Source organism: Octopus bimaculoides, chromosome 5, assembly GCF_046866305.1.
Source record: "Octopus bimaculoides isolate indiv1 chromosome 5, ASM4686630v1, whole genome shotgun sequence".
In the NCBI taxonomy this organism is placed as follows: Eukaryota; Metazoa; Mollusca; class Cephalopoda; order Octopoda; family Octopodidae; genus Octopus; species Octopus bimaculoides.
In genome coordinates this window covers 49551053-49574796 of record NC_142932.1, presented here as the reverse complement: position 1 = coordinate 49574796, position 23744 = coordinate 49551053, and the positions used below count along the sequence as shown (strand labels likewise).

Genomic DNA, 23744 nt, shown 5'->3' with positions numbered 1-23744 from the left:
TATATATATATTATATATACGTATATATACTATATATATATATATAATATATATATATATATACGTATATATATATATATATATATATATATATAGTATATATATATATATATACGTATATATATATATATATATATATATATATATATATATATATATATATATATATTATATATCGTATATATATATACGTATATATATATATATATATATATATATATATATATATATACATATATATATATACGTATATATATATATATATATATATATATATATATATATATATATGTATATATATATATATATATACAAGATTATTTTAAAAGATTGGACCGATTTCATTATGCAATATTTTAATAAGGAAAAACAATAGAAAATTCCAGCTAAGTCTCAAGTATTTACGCAATGTCAACGTGCGGGTGACACGTAAAAGCACCCACTACACTCTCTGAGTGGTTGGCGTTAGGAAGGGCATCCAGCTGTAGAAACTCTGCCAAATTAGATTGGAGCCCTGGTGTTGCCATCCGGTTTCACCAGTCCTCAGTCAAATCATCCAACCCATGCTAGCATGGAAAGCGGACGTTAAACGATGATGATGATATATATATACATACACACATATATATATATATATATTATATTTATAACTTATTTGGAAAATTCCAAATTTTATTTAATTTGCTTTGCGGGAAGGACTGTTACAACGAAGTCTCGTATTGTCCTTTCCTTCGAAATGCGGAGTAGATGAAACAGGAACAACTGACGAAGGGGTATACTCTTTATGTTGCATGTCTCGTTTCTCTGTTTGTTTTTTTCGTTGTTCACAAAAAAGTTTGTTTCCTATGTTTTGTTTTTATGTTTTCGTTTTTCATTGTGTTCAACGTTTTTTTTTTTGATGTCCTGTACCTATATATGCATGTGTATATACATATATGTGTAGGTATGTACATATATGTATGGATATATGCATATATTTATATATTATTTATATCATTATATAAATATATATATATATATATATATATATATGTATGTATCCCCATATCATTTTCCCTCTCATCCTTTCTCTAATTCTTTTTTCTCTCCTTCACTGTTTTCTCTCTCTCCTCTTCTTTCTCCTTTACTCTCTCATTACTCACATGTGACCATCGTCCGTCTTTCTGTTCCTCACATGATCATCTTCCTTTTCTTTCAGGGCTGTCCTAAAGACTGTACGTATCCTAGATCTCTCTCTTCTATCTTCTCTCTTGTTTGCTATTTTACCCACATTCTGGTCTAATGACCCTCCATGTTTGTTTTTGTTCAGTTTCCTTGTATGTCTCCACTGTTCTGTTTTTGTTCCCAACATTGACCCTCCATAAATATCAAATGTTATTTTGGTACTTATGGGAGTAACTGTCTTCGAACACTCATATTGTCGTTCAATGCCTGAAATGAGGAATAGATAGACAGCCAACAACAGATGTTACTTGGGATCTTTTTTAAAACGGGGGCCACATTTTTCATTAACGAAACACTTTGAAACTTGGAACACTGGTAGAATGTGTCATATAAAACATCTTTTTCTCTTAGTCTTCTTAAAAAAAAAAAAAGAAATCCATAAGTTATTCCATGTTAAAGTTGTCGTATTTCTGTAATTTCAACCAATCACTGACGCCCATTCAGCCGATATACATTAAGTGCCAACTACATAAACAAACGATTCTGAAAAAATTAACTCTAACCCTAGGGTTAGGGTTAGGGTTTAAAGCAAATTTAAAATGAAAAAAGCAAATAAAACGAAGGTATGGAGATTAAATACGCTTTACATCGCTTAATCAGCCAAAGGAGTAAATATAAACAACTGAATACTTGTCAGTGATTGGTTGAAATTATCGAAATAAGACAATTTTTTACATGAAATAAATTCGAATACAAAATATTTTTCTGTTTTATAACACAAAATAGATAAGTATACGAAGTTTGAAAGTCTTTCCGTACCAAAAACACTACGTAAAACATTAATGAAAAATGTGGCCCCCGTTTTAAAATAGATCCGTTACTTGTCCTGTTTTTCATTTTGTTTCTCTCGTTTGCGTATTGAACTCTTGTTTTCGTATTTCATGTTGTTTACTGTTGGTGACGTCATGTACCCATATATGCACACACACACACACACATATATATATATATATATATATATATATATATATATATATATATATATATATATATATATATATATATATATATATATATATATATATATATATATCAGTTCAAAAGAGAACAATTCAAACTTTTTGAGAGGTCCAAAAAGAAGAGTTCTTAGGCTTTGAGTGAAGTCTCTACCCATTAGGGTCAGTCCTTTTTAGGACCACACACTTTCAAGAAAGAATATAAAGATCACAATATGAATAAATCATATAAACACACATAATAAAAAGACGTTCTCTTATTATCTCTTGCATTTAAAACTTGGACTTTATCTTCTTCCATTAATAATTATGAATATCAATGATTGCAGTCGGAAATGTTTGTTAGGTACAAAATCATCATGAAATTGAAGTTTGTATTCATCCTGCATTTCTCCCTTTTCATTAGCCCCAGTTATTTCCTGGTTTCCCTCACGTTTTTCCCCCATCAGTGACCAAAAATCGGGGGTGCTGCTTATACCAGCAAATATGGTAATCTACTTATGCCCTCCCTCAAAAGTGTTGACCTTGTATCAAAATTTGAAATCAATATCTAATGTTACAAGGTGATAAATATCATGTAAGAAATAAATTCTTTTGATCATTTCACTACTGCTCATTACAGTCCATATAATTGTAACACGTTTGACCATTACTTCAATATATAAACAATGGAAAGATGTACGATTTTCTTCGATGTATGAAAACCTATGGAGATTTGAATTGCCAGTGCCACATAAAAAGAATTCCCTGCTGGTGCCACATAAAAGTATTTGTGTCGGTGGCATGCTAAAAGCACCTAGCACAAACTGTAAAGTGGTTGTAGAAACCAGGTTACAACAGACTGGAACAGAGTGTAGCTTCCCAGCACTAGTCAAACAGTCCAACATGTGCCGGCATGGAAAATGGACGTTAAATGATGAAGGTGATGATGATGATGATAAAGAATACAGACTTATTATCTAGACATGCAGTTTAATATCCTAAAAAAAGTGAACGTAAAATGGATTATATAACACAAAAACTATGCATACAACAAGCATATTGTTTGTTTGTTTTTTTCAATCTCTTTAACTATTTCACCACACATAAATACGAAGTAGATAAAGCATCAGTTCATTCCGCATTGTCAGCCGAGTTTCTTGTTGAGCATTCATCACTCCTCCATAGTCTCCTCTCACGTTGGATCAACAAAATTTATATATGGTTTACAACTTCTTAACTATATATGTGGCCTAAACTAACATAAGAAACCTACCCATCGGATATCAAACAGGTCCTTGTGACTTTTCACTGGTGTTTGTTGTTGGGCATAATACAATACTACTACCCTGCAACTACTTCAAAATGTTCATGCTGTCACAAGAAGATAGTATATAACTGGGTGTCTGTGTTTCATCTATCTATGCTAACACGTAATCTTCACCTTCATGTCATTGACGATTATTGCTAACTAGCTTTACTGTTACTCTGTGAACTTCAAGTGAAAGTGTGTCATATCACAACGATGTAAATATATATATATATATATATATATATATATAGCAGTTTATGAAGTTCAATGGTTACTGAAAGGTATTTGTAGAACATTTCATTATAAAATATCCACTTTTCAGAAAGTTACAAAGAAACAAACTTCAGTGGAGTACAATTATGTAAGTGCGCCTAGATTGGCAGGCAGACAGATAGACAGGCAGATAGACAGATAAAAAGAGAGAGAGAGAGAGAGAGATTATTCAACCTGTTGACGGTGGAGGTCTAGGACGGCTAGTTAGCCATGAAATCTGAGAGAGAATGAAGTTTACAGAATGTAAAAGAGGTGGAATAGTTTAAAACTAGTGATTAAAAAATTGACCGTTCCTACCTCATAAATATGTACGAATAAATAATACAAGTTAACCGTTATGGATAACATAATCACTAAGATTGTCCGCAATATAACCAAATGCACGATCTCTTTTTTCTTTACTGCTCTGTCGAATAGTTCAAACCAGGAAGTAAACTGGTATGGAGAATTAATGAAAACTAACAAGCGGTGTCTAACTGAAACTAAATTTTCAACATTTTCTTTCAGTTTATACTGGAAATGACGTAGAGATAACAGATACTTTCATTTATTTCATATGTATATCACTGCTCTCTCTATATATATATATACACACACACACACATAGATAAAAATTGTCACTTAGTGATAATCATAGCAGGAGCCAGCGACTGTTAAACTGTTTTCAATACTCTTTTCTATACAAGTGCATGTACATAACGCGCGCACACATATATTCAAACATTAACACACACGCTTAATCGAACATATGCACCCCCTACACCTCGTGTTCTCGAGATGAAATTCGTCTACCCTGCAGGCTATCCACCTTCTCCCTTTCTCTCTCTCTCCCTCACACATACACACACACACAACACACCCTTTCTATCTCGCACCCCACCATCAACATATACACTCGTCCGTCATTTTCTCTCTCTCTTTCACTTTATGCTGACATCAAATGAAATGTACATTTCCACTCTTGTACCCACTAAACTTTTGGAAGGATTGCCAAAATATGATTCTTTACCGCACAAACACCAAAGACTTCCAAAGTAGAGGTTAAGGGATTATGTGGTCATCTGCATTCTTTTCTCTGGGCTTGTTACTACGTAGGTTGGTACCGATTGATGACTGCTATTTCTAGCATCGGAGGTCAACAGTTTTATATAGAAGAAAACTAAATCTGTTGTGATTTTTGACAACAAACTTTTATTCTTTTCGCATACACGCAGACATCAATCGTTTTGAGTCTCACAGTTATCATTATCTTCGTTACTTTCCGTGAAAATTTTTTTATCTCATCAGAAAACTTGAAAGCACATGCTATCAACTATAAACACTTTTGTCGAAGGGGAAGAAGCAGATGGATCACAAGTTCTGACTCATATCTTTATTCTTCTATTTGTTTCAGTCATTTGACTGCGGTCATGCTGGAGCATCGCCTTTAGTCGAACAAACTGATCCCAGGAATTATTTTTTGTGAGCCTAGTGCTTATTCTATCGGTTGCTTTTTGCCGAACCGGTAAGTTACGGGGACGTAAACACACCAGCATCGCTTGTCAAGCGAAGTGGGGGAGGGGTACAAACACAGACACACACACACACATATATATATATATATATATACCGGATTAAGCACATAAATGTGAAACAAGGTGGAAAAAAGAGTATATAATATATACGACGAGCTTCTTTCGGTTTCCGTCTCTCAAAATCCACTCACAAGGCTTTAGTCAGCCCGTGACTATAGTAGAAGACACTTGCTCAAGGTGCCACGCAGTGAGACAGGTTGGTAAGCAAGCTTATTAACTAGCTGACCCCGTGTCGTCAAAAATGACGATTAATTGTAGTATTTTATTTATAAATATGGATGGTAAATCAAATTAATACACTTGTCAACGTTATCTAGTGGCTGTTTTTTGAGATGTGACATCTATCATCATTTGTTACTGAAAGAACGCTAGTTCACTCATACAAACATTTACATACTTCCCTTATACAAGCACACATATATTAAGAGTTGAAACGCTGTTTGACTTCTTTTCAGCGTTGAATGTTCACCATCCCACTTCTATTGCAAACACACACACACACAACCATTCACATAACTCCCTTTTACATACACATACATATACTCACACAGAGATGAAACGTTCACACTGCCTGTTTGCCATCGCCCCTTCCTTTCTCATTCATATGTTGTGACAGAAAAAAAACACAAGAGTATTATTATAGTAGATAAAGTTTAACATTAAATTAACGCGTGACATCTGTAAAGGACCGTGTGATGCGAGATAACCAGAGTTGATGTTGGACACCACACTGTACTTACAATATATGTAAGCTGGAATGCGACAGGTGTGCGGGAAGAAAAGAGAGAGGCATAAAGCCTTAAACATAGATGGGGACACCAGAGGGACAGACAAGACTACTTGCAAAAACACGAAGATTAAGAATAAACAGAAAAAGTACACAAATATATTGTACATACCTGTCGTATACGTCGGTTTTGTTTAAACAAACATTTTTTAACTAATACAAGATTTCACATAAGATCAATGAAGAACACAAACACGTACTGAAACAGTGACTAAACTTATGTTATTATAAACAAAACCGACGTATACGACAACTATGCAAAATATATTTGTGTACTTTTTCTGTTTATTCTTAATCTTCGTGTTTTTGCAAGATTGAAAAAAAGTTTCGGAAAGCTAACATTTTAAAATTCTTCGGGAAGCGACACTGTGATAGTTTCTATATTTAACCGTGCGTGTATATTCCTATTTTTGCTCCTGTTCTCTTCTACTTCTCTACTAGAAACGTTTACTTTGGAATTTACTTCTATTGAGAAAAAAAAAATCGTGTGCATGTTATTTTTAACGAAAGTTTTCTTATGACGGCTTCTCTTCACTGTCTAGAAATCTACAGATGCACATACGCACATAATAGAGAAAAATGTAACAAATATGGACGACTTGCTCCGAAACACCACCGAGTGGGGAACGCTTCTCAAAAATAACATGCAGTTGTTTCCTTCAAAATTCCTACATGCTCGAAATGTACATCAAGGTATATTTGTAGAAAATATCACGAAAAAATATTAATTTTCCTGGAAGTTTAGAAGAATTTAAGTGGACTGTTGGAATTTCCGAAAATTGTCCCCCACCCCAATTCCAAAACACTTTCACCGGAAATTTTTGTATATTCGGATTCTACATAGTAAATACTATATGCATAGAAAATTTCATTAAAAAATATTCATTTTTCTGAAAGTTATGACCTCCCAAAGTCTGGGGGGTAAAGCCCTGTAGTTATGCCCTGATTATTTGCAGTTGTTAAGGACGGACGTACCAATGATTAATGGAAGAAAGGTAACGCGAGTGTTTGGATTTTTTGAGTTACAAAACCGTTAAAATGTTTACATGACGTTGAACGTAAAAGTGAAAAACTGGATAAATGTAACCACCCGACTTCGGGGATCGAATGGACATTGCGCCTCATTTTTTTCATTCTTGCATATTCTCATTTTATTTTAATTACTCCGATTTTATGTTAGCGTTTTGTACTGTCTTTATGTTTTGTGATATCTTAAAAATTCTTTGTATAGCCCTTTATGGGTAATAAAGAAATCGGTATTTTGTCTGCCGTTACGTTCTGAATTCAAATTCCGCCGGGGTCGACTTTGCCTTTCATCCTTTCGGGGTCGATAAATTCAGTACCAGTTACGCACTGGGGTCGATGTAATCGACTTAATCCCTTTGTCTGTCCCCTCTATGTTTATCCCCCTTGTGGGTAATAAAGAAACAAGTATTGATTGAAGAGGAAAACTACAGAAAGTCGAAAGAGGTGTGGAGATAGCATTGTAATTCTTCATTACCCACGAGGGGCCGACAAAGAGGGACATACAATTACATTGGGAACACATAAAAAAATGTACAATTAAAATAATATATCAAATAAATAAAAACGTATGATATAATGAAAGATGGATAAAACGTAAAGATGAAAATGGTGTTGCCCGCCCCATCAGGCAACACCACTTGCTTCCTTTTCTCTATACTCCATTATGTCCAACTCAAATCTCTATCAAGAGGTAGCATTGACCCGCCAGGAGTGGAGGTGGAATTTAAAGAGTTGCCACCAGTGGTGGATTTAAGAGATATCGAACTCTAAAAGTATGAAATTAAAGAGAAAAAAAAAAGAACAATTGTAAATAATACATATAACGGTTCAAATGGTACTGCATGGGAATGGGGCCCATGTGTCCATTTTCATTTTTATATAACTTTCATTTCATTTACATTCGTTTTATGTTTTTTGTTCCCAAAGTCTGGGGGGTAAAACCCTGTAGTTATGCCATAATCAGTTCTAGGGGGTGATGTCTCCACCAACCATACCCGTTTCGTTATTAAATTTTCACCAAGTTCTTTTATGCACTCGAAGCATCTTTCCTCACGTATCAAAATGCATTTTTCAGCACATTTCTCTGGCATTTTCACTCTTATTATTTCTTTTAACCTCTCGATTTTTCTCTCCATCTGCTCGCAATTCTCGTACTTTATCAAAAGCCCCTTGTATTCCACATCTTTCTCCGTTCTCTCCTCCTCTTCTTGTACATTATTAGTTTCTGGCTTTTCTATCTCTTTTATGTTTTCTGTTAACCGTTCCTTTGACTTAATTTTTCTTTCGTTTTTTAGGGTTAGTAGCTCCATTTTCGTTCTTCTTTGTTTTCTCTGTTTCACACTTCTGTCTCTTTTATTTCCTCCGTGTGGTCTACAGTTTTTCCTCCTCTACTTGTGCTTTCTCTTGCTGTGGCTGTGTGAACTCATATAAGGGGCATTTGGTCTTCATATGACCTCATTCCCCGCATATGTAGCAATTTGGTTTCCTTCCCTCGACTACAACATTTAGCGTTCTCTCATCCTCTACTTCTATCTGATAGGGAATTCTTTCTATGACCTCGAAAGTGGCAAAAAGCCACATTTCGCGTCCAAATCCCCACCATTTGCACACTTTTGTTTTCGCCACTGATCCCAATTCCGGCTCCTCCTTGGTTGCAGCCAGCATTGTTGCAACCAACCACACTGGTTTAATATCTGGTGTAACTCTGGGAATTCGTATTTTTACACTTCTTCCTCTATAGCTTGGTAGCAATGCTATTTTCTCACGTCTTAATATGTTGGTTGCATGCTTGGTTTCCTCTTCTATAGTGGCGAACCTCACCTCAACCGTACCGAACTTTCCTCTGTTGATGTACGTGGCTTCATTGATAATTTCACCCAGGTACTCCTCGATTTCTTCTTCGTCACCATTTCAATTTTACCGGTTTCGACAGCCTGTGTACGATACACTACTGTCCTCAGGATTTTATTTTCTTTAGTCTCTTTTGGGGGACACAATTTGTACGAGTCTCCCTCAACTTCTATCAAATTCCTGCTTCTGGTCACCTCCTCCATATCCAACTTGATTAACTTGGTTTCCAGCGGCACTGGCTTCCTCACCGCAGTGGCCTTGGTGTAGCTTTCCATGCTGGAGACACTACCACTTGCCATAGTTGGGGGAAATGCAGCAGCTCACGTGAAATACAATCGTAATAATTCCACAAAAATCACAATTATTCACCGAGATAGTTTTCACAAAGTAACACAACATAATTCACAGAGCCGTTATACCGCAAAGCAGTTCAACCGGCGTACTAACGATTCTGCCAGCTCGCCGCCTGTTCAATCAATACTGCCTTCATATCCTCTGCGTAGACGTATGAATTCACGTTCACTCTTGCTATTGAATGAAACTTGATTACCTTTTTCTGTTTCAACAGTTTTGTGGTACGTCACATAATACCACACTCCATCTCCTCCACGTATCTTTTTTCCTTTCTCTTGGATTTTTGGTTCTCTTTTTTCTTCCTCCATAAATAGTATCTCCATCTCACCTTCATACAGTTGGGTTTCCGACACTTTCTCCACTGGTAACTCCACTTTCTTTTTCCCTTCCTACTGCCCTCCTTCACAGTTTCTTTTCTCACCTCTTCTCTCTTCTTTTTGCGCTTCTCTGGCGGAGAACTCATTCCTCCGCTCCTCCTTTTCTTTTCAACCATAGTGAATCCCTTCTCCGTTTCTTTTTCTGTTGCCTTGTCCTGTACTACCTGGTCCACACTCTCATGTCTCTCCTCCTGTTCTGTTAGTATCTTTCTTTGGGTGCACCATGCCTTCATGTGGCCCCTTTCTCCACATGTGAAACACACTGACGGCCTACCCTCCACAGTAACTCTCAGTCTCACATCTTCTGGCAGCACAATCCCGTCCACCACACTATTCAAGTCCTCCATTGTTGCCTGAATCGTTAATTCGATACCATATCCCCAGTAACCTACCTTCTGGGTCCTTGTAGCCTTCAGAATCTTCCCGTCTTTCATATGATATATTATGGCTGTCATCAGCCATTCTTCTTTCAGTTTGGGTGGCACCTTACTCACTCGCACTTTGGCCACACGTTTGCCGCAGTACGAAGGCAAGAGCACCCATTCCTCTGTCTTTATTACCTCTGTGGAGTGCTTTATTGTTTCCTCCTCCGTTGAGAAGCGCACCTCCATAATGGCATATCTTCTTTCTCTCGTAATGTATGTTGAGAATCTTTTTATATTCTTAACACATTCCTCTATGGTCTCTATTTGTGCAATTTCTATCTTTCTCGTAGCTGCCTTCATGGTTTTAAACATGACCGTTCTTTTCGTCACGTTGGCCGATAGCTTTTCGGGCGGTGTTAGCTTCAAAGTGTCTCCTTCCTTTGTTATTAATTTCTCACTTCTATCTTTCTAGGCTCCACTTTTATCTCGTGGACCTCCAACTCTCGCGTGTCTACCCCTTTGCTCGTTGCGGCCGCATAACTTGGGCCTGCCTCCGGCGCCTTCTCCATTTTCCCGCAATGGGAAACAAAACAACAATTAACGAATCAACAACGGCAATAATTCAAACAACAATTCAATCAATAATGGCAACAAGTCGATAAATAGTTCAACATAGACTCACGCAATAACTTCACAGAGACGGGATACCGCTAAGCAGTTCGCCCGGCGTGCTATCGTTTCTGCCGGCTCACTGCCTTTAATGAGAAGTTAGATGTGCGTGGACACAAGAACGAGAATACTAGTTCGTGATCAACTGTACACGGGTTGTTGCGATGCTGTATCGAGATGTTGTGACTGTAATGCGGAGCCGGTTGTGGATGTGATACTGAACCGGTCACTTGACACAGGAGTCTCGCAGGTTATATATTCACCGTTAATCCGTGGAGCTAACACACAAACAGTGAATCGAAGCGTTGAAACCTGGGCGAGTTATTTGTTATGCTGTGTACGTAGAGAGATGACGTTGGTGAGAAATTTGATGGTGGCAACGAAGACGGAGGTCGCTGGAACTGGCTATCTTGTGTGGTCAGAGGCTACACTTTAAAAGGTCTGAACCAAAAACTCTTATGACGAGAAGTTGAGTTTTTATAGGGAGCAGTCGGTTCAAACTGCGTTTGAAAACAGACTGTCTCACGTGATTTATTTGGAGGCTGCGATTGGTTATATCCTGCAATTGGCGCGACAAATTGCGCCAATACCGAGCAGAGTGGTGGACACAATGGGATCCAAATGGTGGTTCCATTACGTTCGAATATATATATAATAAATGGGAGAGAGAGATTACACTACACGTCTTTTCTCCATGCATGTTGCAATATTTCGGGTCATTGATTGTTAAAAAAAATTTTATTGATATAGGTTTGATCATTTTAACCCAGGGTTTTCTGCATGACAATACGTGTTTGTCAACTGTAACACGTAGACTTCGAAGTTTTTGGATTTTACATATACAAATGAAGTAGGTAAGAACGAATCCTAACTTCATACACATACATGCACAAAAATGCATGCATGCATACATACAACTCGTACATTATAAATATTTCTCAAATTTAAAATGCGACACTTTTGTTATCGTGCGTGTATGTGAGTGAATACATGTATCTATGCATGTAGTGGAGGTGCAATGGCCTAGTGGTTAGGGCAGCGGACTCGCGGTCATAGGATCGCGGTTTCGATTCTCAGACCGGGGCGTTGTGAGTATTTATTGAGCAAAAACACCTAAAAGCTCCACGAGGCTCCTGCAGGGGATGGTGACAAACCCTGCTGTACTCTTTCACCACAACTTTCTCTCACTCTTACTTCCTGTTTCTGTTGTACCTGTAATTCAAAGGGCCAGCCTTGTCACACTGTGTCACGCTGAATATCCCCGAGAACTACGTTAAGGGTACACGTGTCTGTGGAGTGCTCAGCCACTTGCACGTTAATTTCACGAACAGGCTGTTGCGTTGATCGGATCGACTGGAACCCTCGACGGAGTGCCAACAACAACAAATACATGAAACAGAACACGCTTGCACACACACACACACTCACACATTAGCTTCCTCTTCCACTTCGACACATCAAAAGTAAATAAATAAAAACTTTTCAAGGAAACTAACGAACGGATGACAAGTCGCAAATGGAATTTCTGAGACTCAAAACGATTGATTGCCCACAAGCAAAAGGCAAATACTGTTGTTACCACAAATCACAAATGTGAAAGCGTTTGGATGTTATTGTTTTTGATGTAATTGTCATAATATTCAAAAAGTCAACAGCTAGTTGTCGTGTTGCTGTCGCCGGTAGTTCATTATGTTGATGTCAGCTCGGTTAAGCAGCTGCCTGCGTCATTTCACTGTCCGTCTGCCACTTCGTCTCTACTGTCTCTTGGGCTGTTTCTCATGCTCTCTCTGCTACATCCCAAACTTCGGTCAATATACAGTTTGAGACCCGTTAACGAAAACAAAAAAAAAAACCCTACTAGGTGTAAAAAACGTGTAGAAAACCAATATGAAAAAAAGAATTGTCCAAACTAACGGGGGCTGCCGAGAGGACTTTCGAAAAATTCACAAGATCCGATTTTTCCCTTATAACTTTCAGGAAAATGGATATATATTAATGAAATTTTATAGAAATACCGTTCAAATGGCACAAATTACAATTATAAAAAAAAATTTTCCGAAGGGGTGGGGAGAGGACGGAAAATTCACAAGATCCGATTTCTTCCCTCATAACTTTCAGGAAAATTGATATCTTTTAATGAAATTTTGCAGAAACACTTTCCAAACGACATAGATTATGATTAATAAGAAATTTGTGAGGAAAATGTTTTTCCTGAAAGTTATGAGGGAAAAAATCGGATCGTGTGAATTTTCCGAAAGTCCTCTCCCCACCCGCCCCCATTCGTTTGCACAAATTTTTGTTTCCATATTCGTTTTCTACACGTTCTTTTACACGTATTGGACTGGCTTTTTTTTTCGTTTCGGTGACCGGACGCTAAACTAGATCCTGAAAGTTATGAGGGGAAAACAAAACGGATCACATGAACTTCGCGACAGTCCTCTCTCTACCCCTTCGGAAAACATTTTCCCCGCAAATTTCTTCATAATCGTAGTCAAGGCGGCGCTGGCATCGGCCATGTTCGGATGGTGCTTTTTACGTGTAGCGATAAGTACCATTTATTAGTTTTAAAAATGATATTCTCCAAATCTTTGAATCTGTCTCTTTAATGACCACCAGTATGGCTTCTGCAGTGCCATATTCACTAAACACTTACCACCCTATGTCACACACCAATGAGCTCATATTGTTAAGAAATCCGCTGAAAGTAATGTTGTTGTCCTTAATGTCCACAAAGCTTTCAATCATATATGGCATTTGAATTTCTTAGCCCATGTTTTCTTCACAATACCATTCCTTCTTCTAAAATCTCACAGCCACCCATCATTTACCTTAACATTAAGTCTCATGTGATTTTTCAAGGTTTCACATATAGATTTTAGCTCAAGACTTTGTATATTAACATCTTTGTTGAACGCATCACTTGTAAACTGCTTCTTCAATCTTAGTTTGTATCTTGTCCAAGTTTCAAGTGCTTTCTACTCTCCACTATAGAATTATACATACTATCATTTTGTATACATACTTAAGTAGATACGTGTTGAGAGCCTTCTAAACTGCAATATCTATCATAAGAAAGCATTTCTTATAGACATGTGGCATTAAAAATTCAGAAAAATACCAGGAACAGGTAAAGATCACCCAGTATTGGTGGTGAAATTCCTGGAACTAGATTTCTGCGTCCAACCCATGCTAGCATGGAAAGCGGACATTAAACGATGATGATGATGATGATATTCATCAGCAGCAAATATCTACATCATCTCATGTCAAGCAAACACCAGCTGCTAGCTTAATATTTAAACTAACTGAAAATAAATTGATGTTGCATTTAGGCAGAGTCATTAGCAAATTTGTATACAGATTGCTAATTTTCAATTATTGTTGCATTCATCACCAATAAGGAACTGAAGAAAACTGTTGTAATATAGCCTTTGATTCCATCAAACTTATATCGAAACAATTTGTTTTTCAAGACCATAAATTCCTCAAGTGCAAGTGGAATGCCTTGTTCTAATTCATTAATTGGCTCTAATTTCTATATGACATTTAAAGTCACATTCTTTTGATTTCTCAATAACTTAATGCTTTTTTAAATTGTAAGGACAGCAAAATTTTGAAAACATACAGTAATGATTTCAAAACCACCAAATCTCTGTATACAACACTGCATTAATTATAATCAAACTTTCAGGCCAAACAATACACAAAAAAAAAAAAAAAAACAATCTCCTCCCACCACCATCCCATTTTAGTACTTCAGTTTTTCTTTTCTCGATCAGCAGCTTTATACATGCATGTATATAGATATGTATGTTAGTGTGTATGTGTATATATTTATGAAGACACATAAACGAATGTGTGTGGACATGTATATACTCTTTACTGATCTCTAGATGAAACATGTTACAAGGTGTAAGTAAACTTTATATTTATTTGTACAAAGCTTCTTTCAGGCTTTCATTAGTCTGAGGCTATTGCAAAAGCCACTTGCCCAAGGTGCTACCCTGTAGAACTGTGCCCCAAATTATATGTTGGGAAGTGAACTTCTCAACCACACAGCCATACATGTAGCTATCTATACTATTAAAAGTGAGGTTCAATTTGCTTGCTTGCAATGTTACACAGCCAAACTGGTGCCTAATGGGAAAATACTTTGAAAGTAAAGTGTCCCTGAAATGTGAATGCGGAATAAAACAAGTTTTGCGTAAATCAGACTGGTAGTTATTGTGATATTCAGGATTTGGGGGTATAGATACCCAAAACAGTGCATAATGGGAAAATACTTCGAAAATAACTTCACCTTGAAAGGGAAGAAACTCTAACCTTTCCATTTGACACATTAAGATAGGCAAAATATTTTCAAGTAATAGCAGAGTGTGCAAGAAGTAGCAGCTAAATCTTTCCTTTTCTGGGGAAAGGAGCCATTTATGTGTGATTTCGATGTCACATTTGTTGAATATGATGGGCAAAATATTTTAAATTGAAAATGACTTCAAAAATACAGTAAATATTTTGTAAAAGACCCGTTGGTAACCTCAGTATGAAAGGAACCATTTACACGTAATTTCGATTTCCCATTCGTTGAAAACATATGAAATAACATGGAAAAGAGAAAAAAAAACAAGAAACAAAACTCCGTTGCTGGGAAACTCAGACTTCCTTGGTGAGCCAATGGGTCACGGGTAGTCTAGTATTATACATATTCCTGATTACTATTTTGTATACTCATTTAGAATAAAATGCCTCATACAGTTTATCTGAATTTTTGAAGGCTAACACACATACTTTTCCCTCCTCTGTGTGTGCGTGTGTGTGTGCATGTATGTATGCATGTATGCATGCATACATGTATGTATGTATGTATCTATGCATGTAGTGGAGGTGCAATGGCCCAGTGGTTAGGGCAGCAAACTCGCAGTCATAGTATCGCGGTTTTTTTGATTCCCAGACCGGGCGTTGTGAGTGTTTATTGAGCAAAAACACCTAAAGCTCCATGAGGCTCCGAGAGGGGATGGTGGCGAACCCTGCTGTACTCTTTCACCACAACTTTCTCTCACTCTTACTTCCTGTTTCTGTTGTGCCTGTAATTCAAAAGGTAAGCCTTGTCATACTGTGTCAGGCTGAATATCCCTGAGAACTACGTTAAGGGTAAACATGTCTGTGGAGTGCTCAGCCACTTGCACGTTAATTTCAAGAGCAGGCTGTTCCGTTGATTGGATCAACTGCAACCCTCAACGTCGTAAGCGACGGAGTGCCAGCATGCATGTAAGTTCACTTCTGTTTTTAATTATATGAATTTTTCCTCTGAGAACAGAGTTGGTTTCTAACAAAGGATACAAAGAGCTATCAAAGTTCTAGATGACAAAAATAAAGTTACATTTGAAACTTGAGAAAAGTCTTGCATATTTTTACAGTCCCACTTACAGATTGTTTATAACATGTGAATTAGCTAGCGGACTTCTTTTCCTGAAACCCCACCTTATTCAGACTGTCACTTGGTATTTACTTACAAAACTAGGAGCACCAATTATTATTGATACAAATGTGAATTTATAATCTGGATATAGGAACTGGAGGTTTCAAAGCAGTTACGTGTGTGTGTGTGTGTAGGTAGGTAGGTAGATAGGTAAGTATGTTGTTATTCAGTTTCATTTCAAGATTTCTTGCCAATAGAGAAACAACTAGTTTCTAACCAAGTTCCAAGGCTTTTTAGAGTGTCGGGTGTGTGTAAGAAGATGAAGACTGTTTATCATAATATAAAATTTATTTAGAATAGATGGTACAAACACAGTTTTTACATGATGTAAGAAATAAGATATCCATGTGTCTTGGATCCTTTTGAATGACAAATAAGAGCTAATTAACTGCGAGAAAAATTGTGAAGGTAACAGAAACGTGTAGTGTCATGTGTGAGGTTTAGTCAGAAAATATATTCAGTTCGTGGCTTGGACTAACTGTAAAAAATTATAGCAGGTGCCAGCAAAGTTGGTAACATGACAGTTAATTTCCTTGTAGGCAGTGGCAATAGAATTAGTTGCTGAACAAGTGATAAAGCAGGAGAATGACGGTTGTCTGAAATCTATTAAGCAGGAATCATTGTAGCAATGATGATAAGAGGTCGGCTTAGGCAGATGTCATTAGAACGATGATAACCGCATGTGATCTGTGGCCTTAGGGAGAAGAGAGATTCATGCTCCTTGGTGTCCAAAATGGAAAGAGAGAAAGAAACAGAGAGAGAGAGAGCGCCAAAAAAACCTTGGAATATATAGGAGTCGGCTACCATGCCACCTGTTGGTGTTTTCCATCAAAGGGACATAATTCATCTATTTTCACTATGCTACATCATCATCCTCTGAGACCATTGTTGGTAACTTTGTAGAATTTGTAGGAGAGCAGAGCAGAGCAATGGCACAAAGGCAGAGGAAATGGAAAAAAATGTAAAAACCTAATTTCTGTTCTCACTGGGAAGAAAAATACCTGTCCCATCTTGTTGAGCAGAGAGAGTGGTCTCTCTGTGGCAGAAAATGAAAGCCAGCAGTCAAAAGTACAAATCCAGAAATGCATGGATGTACCAGCACCAATTGTAATAAAAAATGCAGGAACTGAAAATGGAAAGTGCAAATATATGCAGCATCTCTGTCAAAGGTAACACCATTTGCAGAGTCTGATGCAAAAAAAACCTTGAGCTAAAAGCTGTGCACCACAGACTAAGCATTCAAAAAGAGGTATTGGATAGGAGATCACAGCATTAGAAAGCATGCTGGTGAATTAATGTGCATGCGAATACGAACATACAAGCAGGAGGAAAATAGAAAGTGTACAAAAAGCAATTGAAAATGCAACTAGAAAACATAGAAGCAATGTACAATTTAAATTCAGTCCATGTAGAAGTTGAAAATAAAGCATGCAAGAGAATGTGCAGAAAAACGGTGCAGTTTGTTGCATAAGGAAAACAATAGTTCAAAATTCAATATGCAAATGACAGGGTGCGTAGTAAAAGGAATATGCAATAAAAAAAGAAGGCATATAAATCAGTACAAATGCACATAGAAACATAGTGAGGTGGGAATGCACACTCGAATAAGAAAATCAAACAAATTACATGCAACAGAAAATACAGCAATTAAAAGTATACAAGAGTCGGGCACTAAGAAGATAGTTCAAATGAAAGCAGCTTTGCATAAGTTTTTAGGCCAATGAACTCGTCTTCCAGAACATGTGGAAGTGACATAAGTCATTGAAGAGATAGGTGACTGAGGTTTCGGAGGTGTTGGTGAAGTTGTGGTGTTTGTTGTTTGAAGAGGTGTGTGATGAAGGGGAATATTTGGCTCTGTAGTGAGGGCTTCTGAGAAAGCACGCTTCACTCTGTCAATCGAAACTGTGTGTTTTTTTCCACTAATGTTTATGGTAAAAAGCTCGTCCGTACATACACACAGTAAGGTCCAGTGTAAGGTTGTGTGAGAGGACCTTTCACAGAGTCTTTACGTAAAAACACATGCATCCAGGAAGCAATATCAGAAAAAACAGCAGAAGATACAGTTTGTCACCGAGAGGACATTGGTGGAAGGTCAGACAAATAAGCCTGTGAACGATGTACATATGTTGTTGGGTCGTGGGTGGATAAATCCTCAGGTGCCAACATCTGACCAAGAAGAGACAATGGAACACCAAAGAGTAGCTTGGCTGGTGAATATCCCAAATCCTCTTTCACCAAAAGGCAACAACCCAAAAGAACAGGTAGGTTCTTTTGGATGTTTCACACCTAAAATCTGTGAAAGTTTTTTAAAGAATTGTCTCCTACGGTCAGTCATGATGCTTAACGGGACACCAAACCACGACATCCAACTTGAGACTAGAGCTTGGGCTGCCGACTCTGTAGAGATATCACATAATGGAACAGTCTCAGGCCAACGCGAAAGACTGTTGACACATGTATGAATGTAGCTGAAACCACAGCTAAAGGGCCAAGGACCAACCAGGTCTATATGGAAATGTTGAAAATGAGCATCTGGAGGTTCAAAAGTGCCAAGGGGGGCGCGAATGTGCTTGTGTACCTTAGATTGCTGGCATTGTAAATAAGAGTAAGACCATGCAGTAATATGCCAATGCATATTCGGCCAGAAAAAAATGAGCTGCAATAAGCTTTACAGAGGTCATGATGCCAGGGTGTGATAGCATATACAAGGTGTTAAAAACAAGTCTTCGGTGTCACTCGGGAACTAAATGACACAGAAAATCGGTTGAAACATCACATAATATAGGTCGGTCAGCAGTTGGCAATGAAAGGTATTCAAATTTACGGTGTGCAAATTCATCAGATGAGGTATCCAGCGAACTCAAAGCGGGTTGGTCAGCAGCTAAAGTAGACAAATTAATCTCAGCAGCAGATGACAAGAAACGTATGAGAAGCTGCAATAGGGTATCAGCCACTATATTACTGGAACCAGAAGTATACCGGATATCACTAGTAAACTGTGATATGAAATCCAATTGCCGGGTTTCTCTTGGTGAGTACTTGTCCACTTTTGATAATAAAGTGAATGTGAGAGGATTATCATCAGTGAAAATTGTGAATTCTTAACCCTTGAAAAAATGACAGAAATATTACACAGCTAGGAAAATGACCAACAGTTCTCTGCCAAACATGCTATAATGAGATTCAATGAGTTTGAGCTGGCAAGAGAAGAAAGCCAAAGGTTGCATCCTATCATGGTAAGACTGTTGAAGAACAGCACCAACTGCAGTATCAAATGCATCAATAGAGAGAGAGAAGCAAGTACTCTCAGACAAGTTTTCCAGTTCATCTTTCATTGTTTGAAAAGCTTGCAGGTGCAATGGTGTAAGAGAAATAACCTCGTTCTTTTTTTTTTTTTTTTTTCCTATTTTGTAACACCTGAGTTAAAGGGGCCAGTTTCACAGTATACTGCAAGATGAACCGGCAGTAAAAGTTTACCAATTCCAAAAAGCAGCAAAGCTGCCGAAGAAATGTAGGAGAAGCAAGACTTTGTATAGTCTGAATTTTCTCAGGAACAGGTCGAATTCTGGTGCTGTCTGTCAGATGCCCCAAAAATTCCAAAGAGGAGGAACCAAAAACACATTTGGCAGGGTTTAATTTCACTTGGTACGTATTTAAACGCTGGAAGAGCAGTGTTAAGTGTTTCTCAGGAGTAGAACCAGCGATTAGTAGGTCATCTATGTATGCAAACACAAAATGCAACCCACAAGGGACCTCATCCATGAATCTCTGGAACATATTATCTGCATTTTTAAGTCCGAAAAGCATGGAAAGGGATTCGAAGGACTCGGATGAAGTGACGATAGCAGTCTTCGGTATATCATCCAGGTTAACAAGAATCTGGTGATATGCCCTTACTAGGTCTATCTTTGAAAATACTGTGCAACCGTGCAACCATGCCGTCAAAGCATAATGGTCATGATACCAACAATATGGCGAAGCAGTGGGAGAAAACGAATGCCGTCCAGAAGATGAACGGCTAGAGGACCTGTAGTGGTGAAAATTTTAAACAGAACACAATTTCCTGACTTCCTTAGTCAATTCCAAAATAGCTTGAAGAGCTACTGCTTGTGTGGAACTGCTGTCGACTGCAGAAGGAGGAACAGAAGAAGTTGCAGCAACTACTTTATTGTCCACTGGTACATTGACAGAGAATTCTATAATTTTGTCAGAAGAAAAAGCTAGTTGGTCCGCTGAACTGACCTCAACCATGGGTGCCAAAATCAACTGAATGTTACATGGCAACTAGGAGAAGAAAAGTTAGAACTGCCCTCAGGAGAAATGTCAGTCAAGTTGACACATCCTTGAAAATTTTCAGACAGTCGCCTATCTCCCAAACGTTCATCATCAAGCAGCTTGGACCTACTGTAACAAATTATAGCAGATGCCAGCGAAGTTGGTAACATGACAGTTAATTTCCTTGTAGGCTGTGGCAATAGAATTAGTTGCCGAACAAGTCGCCATGATAAAGCAGGAGAACGATGATGGTCTGAAATCTTTTAAGCAGGCATCATTGTAGCAATGGTGATAGAAGTCAGCTTAGGCAGACGTCGTTAGAACTATGGTAACCACATGCGGTCTGTGGCCTTAGGGAGAAGAGAGATTCATGTTCCTTGGTACCCAAAATGGAAAGAGAGAGAGCCAAAAAAACCTCGGAATATATAGGAGTCAGCTGCCATGCCACCTGTTGGCGTTTTCTAGCAAATGAACGTAATTCAGCTAGCTTCGCTCTGCTACAACTTCTTCACAGGAATTTCGACAATACCAACAGGGTATTTTTACATGTATGTGTGTATATGTGTGTATATGTGCACTATTTGGAGTCAGAGCATACACAGATTTGTATGTTTTGTTTTATGTCTGTATTCTCATGCATATAGTTGCATTAGACATTTGCAGATATTTAAATGATAAAATTCTGGGAAGTTTTACAGATTTTTACTGTTCCAGTGATGGCTTGGATCTGTAGTCTTCAAATCAGCTTTCTCCTTTCTTATTTTGAGAAGCTTAATTTCTCTAGACTGGTATTTAGACAGTGTGTTACATATCCCAGTGCCCCATTAATTACAAGTATAAACCTGAACTTGTAATCTGGATAAAGTAATTGCAGATTTCTCAATAGTTCAGCGTAGGTATTCCCTTTTTCAATGATCTTCAGCTTTATGTCAACATCCACTGAGCAGCTGATTTCCACAACTGTACACAGTTTCTCTTCTCTGTCCCAAATCATTATATCAGGTCTATTGTGTTTACATTTTATTGAGGTTTTCACTTGGACATTCTACCAGTACTCCTTTTTATTATGGGTAGCTATGGCTTCACCATTCTGTAGGTTCTTATTTCATTGTCCTCGGGGTTATACTTTCAATGGATCTCGTTATACAGTGTCCAGCTAAAACATCATGTCTCATCGGTAGATAATACCATGATGACATTTTTGGACAACTGCTTATGATGTAGATGATATCTTTGATGTTAACGCCACAAAGTCTACATTGGTTGTCACATTTTATTACTTTTCCTGCATCTCTGTCCCTTTTGTGCATCAGGTATTTAGTTGATATTTCCTGTTCCTGGATTGCAAACAAATACCCTTCAAAGTGGCGAGTAGTAGTCCGGTTGTTGGTTCATGGTAGACTGCTTTGATGATCAATGTTACTATCATCTCTGAGCTTTCTATTAATATATCCACACATGGTCTTCTGCTCATATACACTCATCCTTTCATCTGATGATATATTGCAGTAGAGCCGTGTGAATTTGGGCATGTATTTAAAGTTATCAGACAAGGAATGCTATTCAAAGAGCTACCTTCCAAGTTTTATGATGTTATCAGCCTCATGTATGCAAACTTGGTCAAGGGATATACTTCAACACTTGGTGGTTAATAGATGTTGCAGAAGGGATATGATATAACATTCGAAGGCATTTTGGATCAATGTTAAGCCTCTGCCACCTTGTTTTCTTTTTAGTCAGAGTTGGTCTACATCACTGTTGATGTGGAAATTATGTGTCCTTGTTAGTATCTTCTAGGTTTTCACATCAATGGTTTGGATCCCATCAAGCATGCAATCAAGCGACCCAAATGTTGGTATGAGAACTGGCACTGCAAACACATTGTGGACCACTGTTTTATTGAATGCAGAGAATTTTGTGGTCCAAATTTTCTTTATTCAGCTGTAATATTCTTTTGTTACAGATACCATTGTAAGATATCTTTTCATCCACCCCCAGATACCTGTAACATTCCTCATCAGATAGAGGGGAAACAGTCAAGTCATTGATGGAGATGTTGCTAGTCTGCTTTACAGATTTCCCTATTTTCATAACCATATCCTGACCAAACTCCAGCCCTATATCCTTTGAGAATGTAGTAACCAGGTCAAGGCTCTTTTTTCATCTTGTACATATTCTTTATATATAGACTCAAGTCATCCACAAAGAAATAGCACATAATTTTGGTATTTCTCTTTCCTTGTGAACCAGTGAGATATCCTTCAGACTTCAACATTAATGAGAAGGGGTTTACAGAAAGTATAAACAATATCACAGAGAGGCTGTCTCCTTGGAATATGCCTCTGTGATACTGCATTCTATCAGTGATAATAAAGTTACTCCTTGTGTTTAAATTCGAGATGGTGGCCCATGATGAAGTCAGGTCAGCTCTGGCTTTGACTGTGCTCACTGGAACTTTAGCAAGTTGTAGGGCTTCTAGCATCCATGAGTTGGGAACAGAGTCAAACACTTTCTTGTAGTCTAGCCACATTGAAACTAGGTTCTTTCTATGCCCCCACACCTCTGATACCACAGTTTTGTTGATTAACAATTGCTTAGCACATCTCCAGACTCTCTTCTTCCCAGCTGCTAGTTCTGCTGTGATGATGTTATTGCCTTCATGTGTTTGTGCGTGTGTGTGTACTATGGTATTATTATCACAAACCACAAAAATGTGACAAAGACTGCATAGAAGGCAACCTGAAGGAACAGCATATCAATGTAAGGCACTGAGAAGATTTAGCTTTCAAAAGAGCTGAGTGGAGGAAGTGTACAAAGGGAGGCTGTGAAACTTTTGAAGAGTGTCACTTTGAGCAGGAAACCCTAAGGCATTGGCTTTGGAGGGGCTGTCATCAGAACCATAATGAGAACATAAAGTGAGGTGGGTGTGAAACATGTGGCCATGCACTCCTTTCTAAGGTTGGATATGTCAACCATTTGAAGTTCCATGAAAGATCAACAGCATGCAACACACTTTCTCCAAGACCAGGCGAATTTGGTATGTATAGTGTGTGAAAGGACCTGCAAATTAATTTCGTGAGTGAATTCACAGAGACTATATTTCACAGTAATCAGATCAATCCAGTGGAAGTTACAACTTTTGTCTGTCATCTATGCTTCAAACCATGTGAATCTGCAGCAGGCCTGAGTAGTCAGAATAGCTAGAATATATACTTCAGCTTCAAGTTGCTGACTCTCAAACAAAGC

General features: G+C 37.8%; 1 protein-coding gene across 4 annotated transcripts in view; it reads right to left on the bottom strand.

Annotated features, from left to right (window-relative positions):
* The window catches only part of LOC106869253 (uncharacterized), an 80329-nt gene that overhangs the window by 31310 nt on the left and 25275 nt on the right, over positions 1-23744 (bottom strand). For 2 of the 4 annotated variants that reach the window (XM_089352220.1, XM_052967808.2), the window contains exon 1: positions 4042-4293. The exons of the other annotated variants lie outside the window; for them this stretch is intronic. In XM_089352220.1, coding sequence (XP_089208346.1) covers positions 4042-4092 — 51 coding nt within the window. In that variant the 5' untranslated portion in view covers positions 4093-4293. Of the gene's footprint in view, positions 1-4041; positions 4294-23744 lie in introns of those variants that run through there. 4 annotated transcript variants of the gene reach the window in all.